Raw genomic sequence first — 15,194 nt, forward strand, 5'->3', positions numbered from 1 at the left:
GTCCTGGTCCACCCACGTCGCGCTACCACCAAGAAAGCACAACAGCGCCTATACTTCCTCAGGAAACTAAGGAACTTCAGCATGTCCACATCGACCCGTACCAATTTTCACAGATGCACCACAGAAAACATCCTATCTGGCTGCATCACAGCCTGGTATGACAACTGCTCAGCCCAAGACTGTAAGAAACTACAGAGTCGTAAACACAGCCTAGTTCATCACACAAAACCACCTCCATCCATCCATTGACTCTGTCTACACCTCCTGCTGCCTTGGGAAAGCAGGCAGCATAATCAAAGACCTTGCCCACCAGGGTAATTCTCTCTTCCAACCTCTTCCATCGGGCAGAAGATAAAAATTCTGAGAACACGCACTAACAGATTCAAAAATATCTTCTTCCCCGCTGTTACCAGACTCCTGAATGACCCTCTTATGGTCTGATCTGATCTCTCTGCACACTTTCTCTACTGAGCAGCACCACCCCCTGTATGCTTCACCCAGTGCCTGTGACTATGTATTTACATTGAGTATTTATGTATGTCCTATGTTTTCTCATGTATGGAACAATCTGTCTATGGTATGCAGAACAATACTTTTCACTGTACCTCGGTACATATGACAATAAATCAAATCCAATAGATCAATAACCTTCTGATGATTGTTGGATTTTAGAGGCTGTTCGTTAACCTGAGCACAATGTAATAAGTTAGCACTTGGAGAGAAAATAGACTTGAAGGTTTCAGCTCAATGAAGAGTACCTCACCAGTGTTTAATTAATTTACAGCACTACCCATGTTTGCACAGGCAAGCCACAATTGGCTCATCCTTTTCATCAAGTGATTAAAAAAACAACAGATCCAATGCAGCACTGATCAAATCTCCATTTAGCATGTGCCTCTTGTAATTGTTTTACATTTACATAATGAGTTTAACATAGAAAATCACTCCAGGGATAAACTCAGAACTCAGCATCCAAGTATCCTGTATTCCAGCTTTGGAAATCTTGCTAAGCAGGATATTTCCAAACACTGATCTCATATATGCACATTTACTTCACAAATCAATGCAACAAACAGCACACAATTGAACAGTCTTTGTTGGGAGAAATATAAACTGCACGCAATTTAGAGAAATGGTGCTAGTAATTTAACAAGCTTCGAGAGCAAATTGAATTTTATTGAGCTGATAGAAGCTGCTTGAAGACCTGACATTGCACAAATCAGCAGACCTTTTTAAATCAGTAAATACAATACAGGGGATTAATGAGGCGCAAAGAACTTATTGAACTGCCCAAAATAGTCAGCACACTTTTAATACGTTATAAGCAATGGTTTTACAATTGACTTCTATTGCAATGTCAAATGGTTCACATTATGTGTCCGCTATTGGCTGCTGCCCATGAAGAGTGTAGATCGTCCAAATATTCGGGGCTGTGCTATAAACTATGAAGGAGTTATAACAAAAATAGAAAATGCTGGACAATCACATGTCTGATAGCATCGGAGGAGAGAATACAAAGCAAACGTTTTGTGTCTGGATTACTCTTTTTCAAAGATTTATACGATTGTGGTGGTGGTGGTGGTGGGGGGGTCGTGGAACAGTAGGACTGAATAGAGAGCCAGCAGTAGGTGGAGATTGACAAAGATGTCATGGACAGAAAAACGAAGGGAATGTAAATGGTGGAGATAAAGACCGAGAAGGGTGCTGACAGTGGCCCATTAAAATATCAGAATGTGTTAATTACAACACTGAACATACATTCCAGGGAATGCAATATTTCAGATTGTTACTTATCCAAATGCAGCACTTCATGCACCAGCACTACTTCAGGTTCCCACTTATTCCAAGTAAGTCGCATTGAATAGTGCAAGGTTTTTCCTTCATAACTGAAGCATGGATTTGTGCTCTACACTGTCCATGCCCGTTTAGCTCAGTTGGCTGGACAGCTGGTTCGTGATGGAGCGTGGCTTCAATTCCCGTACTGGCTGTGGTTATTCATGAAGGCCCTGCCTTCTCACCTTGCACCTTGCCTGAGGTGTGGTAATCTTCAGGTTAAATCACCACTAGTCAGCTCTTCTCCCTCAAAGGGGAAAGCAGCCTACTGTCATCTGGGACAATGGCGACTTTTTACTAAGCAGAATTTGACTGAATCTTCTTTCATTCATAGTTCTATTTGAGGATCACATATCAGAATATAAGAATATAAGAAAAAGGTCAGAGAGTAGATCACACACCTCGTTCATCTTCTACTCAAGCTTTAGTTTCAATCTTTCCAATGAGCTTTTAGCCACAAGCTTTCTGTTTTCTCCTCATGCTCACTGGATTCTATTAGAAATATTTTTGGAAGGGCGGCACGTGGCACAGTGGTTAGCACTACGGCGCTGAGGATCCGGGTTCGAATCCCGGCCCTGGATCACTGTCCGTGTGGAGTTTGCACATTCTCGTGTCTGCGTGGGTTTCACCCCCCACACCCAAAGATGTGCAGGTTAGATCGGATAGGCCATGCTAAATTGTCCCTTAATTGGGGAAAAAAAAGAAATGTTTTCGGAAAGGGCTTAGCTTCACATTTTTGAATTAGTATGTCCATTGCTGCAAATACTTCCAGTTAACAAATGAGAGCAAGTGTCTTCCAATGGCCTTCTACTCCTGGGCATTCCACTAGGTGTACACTAACTTTAAGCAACACAGGCAATGACGCCAATCTGAGTCAAGATACTGAAAACATGGCAGCTGCCAAAGAGGCCTCAGATGGTGAAGGGCAGCTCCGTGGCAACATTAAATGACCGCCACCACTGTCACCCGCACTGGGTCCGTCACTTTGCTCTGATGGGCTTTAGTGAGTAGGCCATCCATGCCTAGAATCAGCATGACCATGTCCAGAATGACAGCCCTGATGATGTAGGATTCCTTTCAGATGATGTATGCATGTGCAATGTTTGCGCAGATGACGTTTTTCCAGTTACTGCATCTAGCACAGACACCCCGCCCCTCACAACCCCCAGTATATATATATATATATATATATATATATATATAGGGCAGATCTTGTATCATGGGAGTTGACTGAAGGACAGAAAGGAATGTAGCAGACTGTCATAACACAGCCATTGTTGGCTGATTCAGTGAAGTCATTCAGCAGGAATACAATGACTTGAACATTCTAATTTTAAAGACCAAGTTAGTAAGAAAACCTTAGTTCCAACCAAGAACAACTTACTCTAGTTTGGGAGTTGGTTTGGTAAAAAATTCATTGTATAGCCGATGTTCATCCTGACACACATGAACCAGAAAAGCACAACCACTGCGAACCTGGAAGAAAATGCAAAATGATTGTTCGTTTAAAGTACAGCTGCTCTCTTTCAAAACCAGTTGTCTAAAGATCAGAGCTTCCCACAAACCGGCCATTTTTGGAATGTGTCATGTATTGAATTTTTTTTCCCAATTAGAATTAATTCACTGGAACAATTTGGCTAGGCGATGCATTTTGCCAGACTTGTTATACGTTTTGACGCTTGCACACCAAGCCATGTTTCAAGCAACCATTGCTCTTACCCAACCTACACTGGCCCAAACCACCACTGACCAAAGTGTCTGACCCAAAATCCAGTTGTCATGAACCTGCCTGGAGATAGCTGTAGACAGCATTCAAAATATTTCAATTGGTATGCACCTTCCTGTAACAAGTTTAGAGTGGTAGTTTAAATGAAGTGTAAATAGCCAATGGAGGATAAACAGATTATAGACGATTGGGAAGGTCTCAGAGATATGCGCTGGAGAAAAGCAAATTACTGCAGATGCAATCTGAAACCAAAAGAGAAAATGCTGGAAAATCTCAGCAGTTCTGGCAGCATCAGTAAGGGGAGAAACGAGATAATGTTTCGAGAGCAGATGACCCTTTGTCAAAGCTTTGTCAGTGGGTCTGCGGCAACAGTTCCGGAGATGGAAGCTGTTTATTGACATCTTGAAGGATAGTTAGGATATTGAGTAACAATGGGCACATTCTATTGAAACAGTTTCTATAATTGTGTTAAGTGTAAAGTAGTTTGGTTTGTGTGTATTTGTCTTTTCTTTACTTTAATTGTCTTTAATAATTGTTATCCAAAGATTGGGCTATTTATTCTCACTGAGGTTGCACACCAAAACTAAACTAAACAAAACTAAACACCCCCACGAACCAGTGTTTCATCTTAGGATACCCTCGCAAATAACATCAGCGTGCTTTGTAACACTGGCACAGCCTTGCTTCCAGTTTTGAGGACGTATACCTATCATAGCATGGGGCAGTATATTACATGATTGAAATTTAATTTAATATCAAATTAAATACAATAAAACTAGAGAATCTTTATTTTTTTATTACTCCTCAGTGTTGCAATATAAAGTGAGCTGACTGTGCAGTACCATGTGACTGCTGTGTTAAAAATACAAAATTCTACTTAACTTTGAATCAAAGCAGTTTATTCTTCTAGGCACAAAAAGAACTAAATATAATCAAATTGGACCACCAGATACCTTATTTAAAGAAAAAATATTTTCGTTCGTTGTTCCACTTTTCACTTCCAAAGCCAGAAGGAACACCAACCAAGATTTCTGAGTCACTTAGCACCATTTGCCTTGAAATATTTTTATAAGGGCAGCACAGTGGTGCAGTGGAGAGCACTGCTGCCTCACGCCGCCGAGGACCGGGGTTCGATCCCAGCACCGCGTCACTGACGGAATGGAGTTTGCACATTCTCCCAGTGTCTGTGTCGGTCTCACCCCACAACCCAAAGATTAAAAAAAAAATTTAGAGTACCCAATTATTTTTTCTCCAATTAAGGAGCAATTTAGCATGGCGATTCCACCTAACCTGCAATCTTTGGGTTGGGGGGTGAAACCCACGCAGACATGGGGAGAATGTGCAAACTCCACACGGACAGTGACCCAGGGCCGGGATTCGAACCCGGGCCCTCAGCGCCGTAGTCCCAGTGCTAACCACAGCGCCACATGCCAAAACCCAAAAGATGTGCAGAGTAGTTGAATTGGCCACGCTAAATTGCTCCTTAATTGGAAAGAAATGAATTGGGTACATTAAATTTATTTTTTAAAATATTATAAGACACATTTCAGAAGCATTTACTATTATAACACAGCACCATCTTTCACTTATCTCAGCACCAAAGGTTTGTAAGCTTGAATACAGGATGTATTTCAAACAAAGTAGCAATAATTAAAGCCATGCCATTTAGGAGCAAAATCAGGAAGTATTTTTCACACAATGGGTAATGGTAATCTGGAACACTTGCCCCAAAAGGCAGTAAAAGTGGATGCTAGGTCAGTTGAAATGTTCAAGACCAATTATGATAATTTTTTTATTAGGTAGGGCTAGTCAGGGATTTGGGTCCAAGGTACGTAAATGGAGTTGAGGTACAGATCAGCCATGATCCGATTGAATGGTGGAACAGGAGCAAGGGGTAAATTTTGCTTCTATGTTAATGCCTTTCTACTGGAAAGTAGTGTAATCAATAAACTAATCTATAATGCCTTTGACGTAGGAAAACATCCCATAGTGCTTCACAGAAGTATCCGACTAAAATCGACACTGAGCAAAAGGAGGTGTTAGGAGGGATAACCAACGGCTTTGTGAAAGAAATAGAGGAGGAGGGGCCATGAAGTGACTTAAACCTAATAGTTTTAAGTCTGAGATGTTTGGTAATCAGGACTCAATGTAGGTCAGTGAGCAGAAACGTGATGATTATGAGATAGGCTACAACTACAGAATTTGGGATGAGCTGAAGTTAATGGAGAGAGCAAGATGGATGCCACTTGTAAGTGCTGTGGAACTGTCAGGCCTGGGGGCGATAAATGTATGGCTGTGGATTTCAGTACCCGATGAGCAGAGACAATGTTACAGAAGTTGGAAGTAGGCGGCCTTTGTGTTGTAAATATGAGGATGGACCCACCACAAAACAATACTTTCGCAGAACAATACTTTTCATGACACTTGACAATAAAACAAATCCAAATGGTTGACTCTTAACTGCCCTCAAGGGCAATTAGGGATGGGCAACAAATGACAGCCTTGCCAGTGATGTGCACATCCCACAAATTAATTTGGCATCAACTTGATTGGCAAGAATGAAAACAAGAGAAGGAAGCCCTGCTCAGCAGAGCAAGAGAGGTGTTGGCAGAAAATGGAGTGGTCAGCTATGTTAAGCGTGGCAGAGCTCAAAAAGTGAAGGAGGGATAGTGTGCCGTGGTCAGTGGGGATGTGATTTATGACATTGCTCGCATTAAAGTCTGCAGAATAATTGAAACTTCAAATATGATCTGCTGAATTTTGAATTTTTTTTCCTCTTCTTTTTACAAATTTAGAGTACCCAATTTTTCTTTTTCAGTTAAGGAGCAATTTAGCGTGGCCAATCCACCTAACCTGCACATCTTTGGGTTGTGGAGGTGAAACCCACGCAGACATGGGGAGAATGTGCAAACTCCACATGAACAGTGACCCAGGGCCGGGATGCGAGCCCAGGTCCTCAGCGTAGCAGTCCCAGTGCTAACCACTGCGCCACAAGCCGCCCTCTGAATTTTGAATTTAAGTTAAATGTATCCCAAAATTGGCCCGAGTAATCAAGGTACAGAAACCTTTGGGATTTCATCATGTAATGATTTGGACTATGCACGAATATTTCATCAACTGCTGCAATATGCAATCATATTGGTACTGCATATTAATATTCCCTCAAATGCTGCAGTTGTATTACACCAATTGTATTGCACACTAATGTTTTTTGAATTACAACATTACATAGCTATAGCTTCATTCCGTTTGCTGCTACTTGTGTTTCATTTAACAAAAAGGGACATTAAATGTAGGACTCAATCCCCAATGTCGTGGAGAGGTATAGAATGGATCAGATAGTTAATGTTTTGCAGGTGAGGAATGAAAACACGAGGAGAAATCTGGCCGTGTGAGCCTCATCACGAATTAGTAACAGAGCAATATTGGGATTTCTACAATCGGCCACCCAGTCCACCTCTGTGGTTGAATGTTGCAGAGAGTGGAGGGGTGATGAGTATAATGGGGAGGGAGCAGCACGTTTGACACACTTCCAGTGGTAACATTTCATGGGGAGGCAGCTTATGAGCTTACACACCATACCCCACACAGCAAGTTTCCATTCTCAGGGAGAGGTAGACACCAAGTAGCTGTCACTGGATGGAAATCATGCAGCTACATTAGCCACCTGCCTGAACAAACAAAAGCCAAATGATGGGAATGGGCTGACGGTTCATCTTTTCTGGCATTATGTACATTATGGAGAGAAACGAGGGTAGCTAACAATTTCACTTTTAAAATGTCTTTAGATGTTCTGCTAACCAACTCAAAACTTTTAAATGTTAAGTGCCTAAATCCAGCAAACATTTTAGAAATGAAAAACGGTGCTATGCATCAACACTAGAGAACATTTATTTGCAGTATTTGCACGACAATAGCATTGGTCTTTTTAGATTGCTAATACTACTCGAGACTCATACCAGAGCACAATGATCCCTGTTATTTTGGCTGGTCAAGTCAGCAATAGTGGAGGCGATGCTTGGACCAAGTAGAAGCCCCCTCTGATCCAGGTAGCACTGATGGATCTCGCTCAGCAGCTGCTGATACCTGATAAAAGATTAGGTCTGATTTGAAATTACTGAAATTAAGGTCATAAATCCCAACCTCCATAAGCTAAAATTAGTGTTATGAACTCTGCTAATTCAGAAGTACCTAATTTAGATTATTTTTTATGAACAGTGTTAGAGAGCCCTTTCGAGGATAATACTGCTCGTCAAGAAGAGATTTCCCTCTACATCATTTGTGGCACTATTAGTAAAGCATTGGCCTATCAGGGCAGGCCAATCCAGATTGGAGAGCTAGGCAAGGGCCAATGTGCTTTTGACAAAGCAGTAACTTCTATGATCTTTCAATTTCAAAAGATTAAAACAGTGGAAATTGACTCAGAGCCAAGGTACAAGCACTAGGAATGCGAAGGGGGTTTTAAAGAGAGAGCACAAGACAGGCATAGAAAGAATGACAGAAGAAAATGGGAGTAGACAGCAGGATACAAAGAACAAAGAAGAAGAACAAAGAAAAATTACAGCACAGGAACAGGCCCTTTGGTCCTCCAAGCCTGCGCCGATCCAGATCCTCTATCTAAAACTGTCGCCTATTTTCTAAGGATCTGTATCCCTCTGCTCCCTGCCCATTCATGTATGTCTAGATACATCTTAAATGACGCTATCGTGCCCGCCTTTACCACCTTCGCCGGCAATGCATTCCAGGCACCCACCACCCTCTGCGTAAAGAACTTTCCACGCATATCTCCCTTAAAAACGTTTCCCCTCTCACTTTGAACTCGTGATCCCTAGTAATCGAGTCCCCCACTCTGGGAAAAAGCTTCTTGCTATCCATCCTGTCTATACCTCTCAGGATTTTGTAGACCTCAATGAGATCCCCCCTCAACCTCCGTCTTTCTAATGAAAATAATCCTAATCTACTCAACCTTTCTTCATAGCTAGCGCCCTCCATACCAGGGAACATCCTGGTGAACCTGCTCTGCACCTTCTCCAAAGCATCCACATCCTTTTGGTAATATGGCAACCAGAACTGTACGCAGTATGCCAAATGTGGTTTGCTCCACCATTTATCACGATCGTGGCTGATCAACTCTTGTACTCAATACCCCTTCCGATGAAGGAAAGCATGCCGTATGCCTTCTTGACCACTCTATCGACCTGTGCAGTCACCTTCAGGGTACAAGGAACCTGAACACCCAGATCTCTCTGTACATCAATTTTCCCCAGGGCTTTTTCATTTATCGTATACATGGAGAAAGGGAGAGAGAGAGACAGAGCAGAAATTTACTACAGGAGTTCTGCAGGACAGTGTCCTGCGTCCATCCATATTTAGCTACTTCATCAATCACCTTCCCTCCCATTGTAAGGTCAGAGTGGGGATACATGGATACACAGAAGACAGGAGCAGGAGGCGGCCTTTTGGTCCTTCAAGCCTGTTCCGCCATTCATCACGATCATGGCTGATCATCCAACTCAATAGCCTAATCCTGCTTTCTCCCCATAGCCTTTGATCCCATTCTCCCCAAGTGCTGTATCCAGCTGCCTCCTGAATATATTCAAAGTTTTAGCATTAACTACTTCCTGTGATAATGAATTCCACAGGCTCACCACTCTTTGGGTGAAGAAATGTCTCCTCATCTCTGTCCGAAATGGTTTACCCTGAATCCTCAGACTGTGACCCCTGGTTCTGGACACACCCATCATTGGTAACATCTTCCCTGCATCTATCCTGTCTAGTCCTGTTAGAATTTTATAAGTCTCTATGAGATCCCCCCCCTCATTCTTCTGAACTCCAGCAAGTACAATCCCAATCTAGTCAATCTCTCCTCATATGACAGCCCGTCATTCTTTGAATCAGTCTGGTAAACCTTTGCTGCACTCCCTCGAGAGCAAGAACATCCTTCCTCAGAGAAGGAGACCAAAACCACACACAATACTCCAGGTGTGGCCTCACCAAGGCCCTGTACAACTGCAGCAACAATTCCCTGCTTCTATACATAGATACATAGAAGATAGGAGCAGGAGGAGGCCTTTTGGCCTTTCGAGCCTGCTCCACCATTTATCACGATCATGGCTGATCATCCAACTCAACAGCCTAATCCTGCTTTCTCCCCATAGCCTTTGATCCCATTCTCCCTAAGTGTCATATCCAGCCACCTGTTGAATATGTTCAAAGTTTTAGCATCAACTACTTCCTGTGGTAATGAATTCCACAGGCTCACCACTCTTTGGGTGAAGAAATGTCTCCTTATCTCGGTCCAAAATGGTTTACTCTAAATCCTCAGGCTGTGACCCCTGGTTCTGGACACACCCATCATTGGTAACATCTTCCGTGCATCTACCCTGTCTAGTCCTCTTAGAATTTTATAAGTCTCTATGAGATCCCCCCTCATTCTTCTGAACTACAGCGAGAACAATCCCAACCTATACAATCTCTCCTCATATGACAGTCCCGCCATCTCTGGAATCAGTCTGGCAAACCTTCACTGCACTCCTTCGAGAGCATAAAGTGAATAACCTCACACTTCTTCAAATTATACTGCATCTGCCATTGATTTGCCTACTTGCCTAACTATCCTTCTTCAGAGAAGGAGACAAAACTGCACACAATACTCCAAATGTGGCCTCACCAAGTCCCTGTACAATGGTAGCAGCACATCCCTGCTTCTATACTCAAAACATCTTGCACCGAAGCCCAACATACCATTCGCCTTCTTTACCGCCTGCTGCACCTGCATGCTTACCTTCAGCCAATGGTGCACAAGGACACCGAGGATCCGCTACACACTCCCCTCTCCCAATTTACAACCATTCAGGTAGCAATCTGCCTTCCTATTTTTGCTTCCAAAATGAATAGTCTCACACTTATCCAAATTATACTGCATCAGCCATTGATTTGCCCCATCGCCCAACCTGTCCAGATCATGCTGTAGGATCCCTGCATCCTTGTCACAATTCACCCTCCCACCTAATTTGGTATCATCTGCAAACTTTGAGATGTTACATTTTATTCCCTCATCCAAATCATTAATATATATTGTGAATAGCTGGGGTCCCAGCACCGATCCCTTTGGCCCCGCACTGGTTACTGTCTGCCAATTTGAAAAGGACCCATTAATCCCTACTCTTTGTTTCCTCTTCGCCAATCAGTTTTCTATCCACCTCAATACATTTCCCCCAATTCCATGCGCTTTAATTTAAATCTCTTATGCGGGACTTTGTCAAATGCCTTCAGAAAGTCCAAATATACCACATCGACTGACTCCCCCTTGTTGACTGTACTGGTTAGCTCTTCAAAGAATTCCAACAGATTTCTCAAGCATATACTCGAAACCTCTCGCAATGAAGGCCAACAGACTTCTTTACCACCTACTGGACCTGCATGCTTACCTTCAGCGAATGCTGCACAAGGACACCCAGGTCCTGCTGCACTCCCCTCTCCCAATTTACAACCATTCAGGTAGTAATCTGCCTTCCTGTTTTTGCTTAACCCCACACTTCTCCAAATTATACTGCCTCTGCCATTGATTTGCCTACTCGCCTAACCTGTCCAGATCATGCTGTAGGATCCCTGCATCCTCGTCACAATTCACCCTCACACCTAACTTGGTATCATCTGCAAACAAAATGAAAAATGAAATGAAAATCGCTTGTCACAAGTAGGCTTCAAATGAAGATACTGTAAAATGCCCCTAGTCGCCACATTCCGGCGCCTGTTCGGGAAGGCTGGTACGAATTGAACTGTGCTGCTGGCCTGCCTTGGTCTGCTTTAAAAGCCAGCGATTTAGCCCTGTGCTAAACCAGCCCCCATCATTTCGAATCACAGTCGCTGTGAGCAGGGTCTTTGAGATGTTACATTTTGTTCCCCCGTCCAAATCATTAATATATATTGTGAATAGCTGGGGTCCCAGCACTGATCCTCGTGGCACCCCACTAGTTACTGCCTGCCAATTTGAAAAGTACCCATTAATTCCTACTCTTTGTTTCCTATTCACCTCAATACATTTCCCCCAATCCCATGCGCTTTAATTTTGCACAATAATCTCTTATGTGGGACTTTGTCAAACACCTTCAGAAAGTCCAAATATACCACATCTACACCTAATGCTGGTATTATCTAGTTACATTGTGTACCTTGTGTTGCCCTATTATGTATTTTCTTTTATTTCCTTTTCTTTTCATGTACTCAATGATCTGTTGAGCTACTTGCTGAAAAATACTTTTCACCGCACCTTGGTACCCGTAACAATAAACAAATCCAATCCAATCCATGTCAACTGTACAGGTTACATCTTCAAAGAATTCCAACAGATTTGTCAAGCATGATTTTCACTACATAAATCTATACTGACTCTGACAGATCCTGCCACTGCTTTCTAAATGTTCCGCTATAAAGTCCTTGACAATGGATTCAAGAATTTTCCCCAGTTCAGATGTTAGGCTTACTGGTCTGTAATTCCCCACTTTCTCTCGACATTCCTTTTTGAATATTGGAGTGAATCCGCCAATCGCCAGGACTGTTCCAGAGTCTATAGAATCCCAGAAGATGACCACCAATGCATCCACTATTTCCAGAGCCTCCACCTTAAGCTCTCCAGGATGCAGATTCTCAGGCCCTGGGGATTTATCCGCCTTCAAACCCTTCAATTTTCCCAGCACTATTTCTCTACTAATGTTGATCTCCCTCAGTTCTTCCCTCTCACTAAACGTTTCATTCTCCAACATTTCTGTATCTGATTTGCGTCCTGTTTTGCGAAGACAGAACCAAAGTATGTATTTAATTGCTCAGCTATCTCTTTGTCCCTATTATGCATTCCCCTGTTTCTGTCTGTAGGGGGCCTACATTTCTCTTTACCAATCTCTTTCTCCTCCCATGTTCACTGATGATTCCAGTGTTCAGTTCCATTTACAGTTCCTCAGATTGCAAGTGGTCATGTCCTCATGCAGCAAGTCCTGGCTGACCCTGAGCCATTAGGAAGTCCCAGATTCAACTGTTCCCTGTGCTCCTATCTGACATAGTTAATGCTACTTGTATTAAATCCTTCAATTCCTCAAATAATGAAGCGGTCCGTACCTGCCTGTAGCAAGACCTGGACAACATTCAGGCTTGGGCCGGTAAGTGGTAACCTTCTTGTCACACAAGTGTCATCTCCAACAAAATAAACTCTTAACCACCTTCCTTTGGCATCCAGTGGCATGAGCACCAATTAATCCTCCACCACAAACAATATTGACCATAAACCTAACTGCATGAAGCATAAAAATACTGTGGCTACAGAGCAGGCCACAAGCTGAGAATTCTACAGCAAGTGACTCACCACCTGACCACGCCCCCCCCCCCCCCCCCCCCCCCCCAAAAGCCTTCCTATCATCTTAAAAGCAAGTGTCAGGAGTGTGCTAGAATCACACTTGCCTGCACTGAAAAGGCTTGACACCATCCAGAACAAAGCAGTTTGATTGTTTGACACCCCATCCACTGTCTTCAACGTTCACTCCCTCCACCACGATAGTTACTATATGTACCATATACAAGATGTACTGCGGCAACTCGCCAACACTTCTTTGACAGCATCTGACAAAGCCATGAACTATACTGCTGAAAAGGACAAGAGCAGCAAGTGCATGGGGACTCCGTCACCTTCACGCTTTCCTCCAACCCGCCCAGTATCCTAACTTGCAAATACAATCACTATTCCTTCATCATCCTGGAGTCAAAATCCTGGAACTCCCTCTGTAACAGCACAGTGAGGACCTTCACTGAAGTTTTAAGTAGGCATTGTGCAACTACCTTCTCAGCAGCAATTAGGGATGGATAAAACTGCAGGTCTTGGCAGTGACACCCACATTTTGTGAATGGATAAATTTTTTTTTTTTTTTTTTTTTTTTTTTTTTTTTTAATAAATTTAGATTACCCAATTATTTTTTCCAACTAAGGGACAATTTAGCGTGGCCAATCCACCTACTCTGCACATTTTTGGGTTGTGGGGGCGAAACCCACGCAGACACGGGGAGAATGTGCAAACTCCACACGGACAGTGACCCAGAGCCGGGATCGAACCTGGGACCTCAGCGCCGTGAGGCGGTTGTGCTAACCACTAGGCCACCGTGCTGCCCTGTGAATGGATAAATAAGACAAAATATAGATGCAAACTCTTCCTGAAATGATTTGACTCATTAGCTGACAGATTTAGTAAATGGTCTTGTTATTTCCAAGTTGGTGCTGTCACATTGGTAACAAGTATAACTACTTGTTATATCTAGTACAGTCCCTTCCTCTGTGATTTTTGTTTCCTGTTACAACAAACCTATTCCACTTGCTGTTCTTTTGGCTACACCTGACCCTGACCACTAACTCTGCTACACCCAGCCATGTGAATTTATCATTGCGGTAGCACAGTGGTTAGCACTGTTGTTTTACAGCACCAGGGTCCCAGGTTCGATTCCCAGCTTGGGTCACTGTCTGTGCGGAGTCTGCACGTTCTCCCTGTGTCTGCGTGGGTTTCCTCCGGGTGCTCCGGTTTCCTCCAACAAGTCCCGAAAGACGTGTTTGTTAGGTGAATTGGACATTCTGAATTCTGCATCAGTGTACCCGAACAGGCGCCAGAGTGTGGCGACTAGGGGATTTTCACAGTAACTTAATTGCAGTGTTAATGTAAGCCTACTTGTGACAAGAATAAAGATTATTATATTATCATTGTTTCAACAATAATTAGGGGTACTAGACTTGTCAGCAATGCCCACATCCTGTGCATGAATGAAAAGACAGCATGGAAGAGAAGGAGTACACTAACATTGGCATTGTCACATCTCAGCATGTTTGATAGTGCTTCACAGTTAGGGAATTACTTTTTAAACTGTAGACATTTTTAATTCTACTCATCTTTAGAGCTGTAAGAAGGCTGGTGGTACTTAGAAGAACTTGCTGAAGAGAAAACACTGTCAAGCAACATGTCGGAGGTTTAACATAGAGATCAGGTATGGACGGATTGTTTTTCCCAATCCAATTTTTGATTGACAGCTTAGTTAGCAATGAGGTGATACAGACCTCAATTTAAACAGACCTCTATTCAAGCTATCAATATTAAAACAGGTAGTGGACCAGGAACTAAAATTTCCTTTGAAGAACTAGGGCATTTCTTGTCAACTTCATGCGGATGTTTAAACTTCCTGCATTTTAATGAATAACCCAATGTGGGTAATTCTTTCCGACTACATAACCATGACAATATTTCAAAAGTGATTCACAAGACATTAGTGGGTGATTCCAAGAGTGTGAAAACATGATGCCAAAATGCATTTCTTTCATACAGAAAAACCGCTACTCAAAGAACAAAGAAAAGTACAGCACAGGATCAGGCCCTTCGGGCCTTTTTAAAGTGCATATTTTTTTCTAAAGCAACATTTCATTCCTTTAAGAAGTGGTGACCTAGTAAAGTTTGACATGATAATATTGAAGTCTAACCAGAACACTGTAAATTACATTCTCTAGCTCAACATTCACTGAAAATTGGTGCATGGACAACATACTTACTCAGAACTTTTGTCAGTCCTTTGCTCTATCTGTTCAATTAGAGACTGCAAAATAAGATGGCACA

General features: G+C 42.7%; 1 protein-coding gene across 1 annotated transcript in view; it reads right to left on the reverse strand.

The window, feature by feature from the left end:
* cog3 (component of oligomeric golgi complex 3) overlaps positions 1-15,194 on the reverse strand; it is a 104,460-nt gene that overhangs the window by 36,239 nt on the left and 53,027 nt on the right. Inside the window, exons 9-11 of the mRNA XM_038802687.1 lie at positions 15,131-15,174; positions 7,519-7,645; positions 3,218-3,309 (exon numbers count right to left, since the gene is read on the reverse strand). Of these exons, the coding sequence (XP_038658615.1) occupies positions 3,218-3,309; positions 7,519-7,645; positions 15,131-15,174 (263 nt within the window). The remainder of the gene's footprint in view (positions 1-3,217; positions 3,310-7,518; positions 7,646-15,130; positions 15,175-15,194) is intronic.

The sequence above is a fragment of the Scyliorhinus canicula genome, chromosome 7, assembly GCF_902713615.1.
Source record: "Scyliorhinus canicula chromosome 7, sScyCan1.1, whole genome shotgun sequence".
In the NCBI taxonomy this organism is placed as follows: domain Eukaryota; kingdom Metazoa; phylum Chordata; class Chondrichthyes; order Carcharhiniformes; family Scyliorhinidae; genus Scyliorhinus; species Scyliorhinus canicula.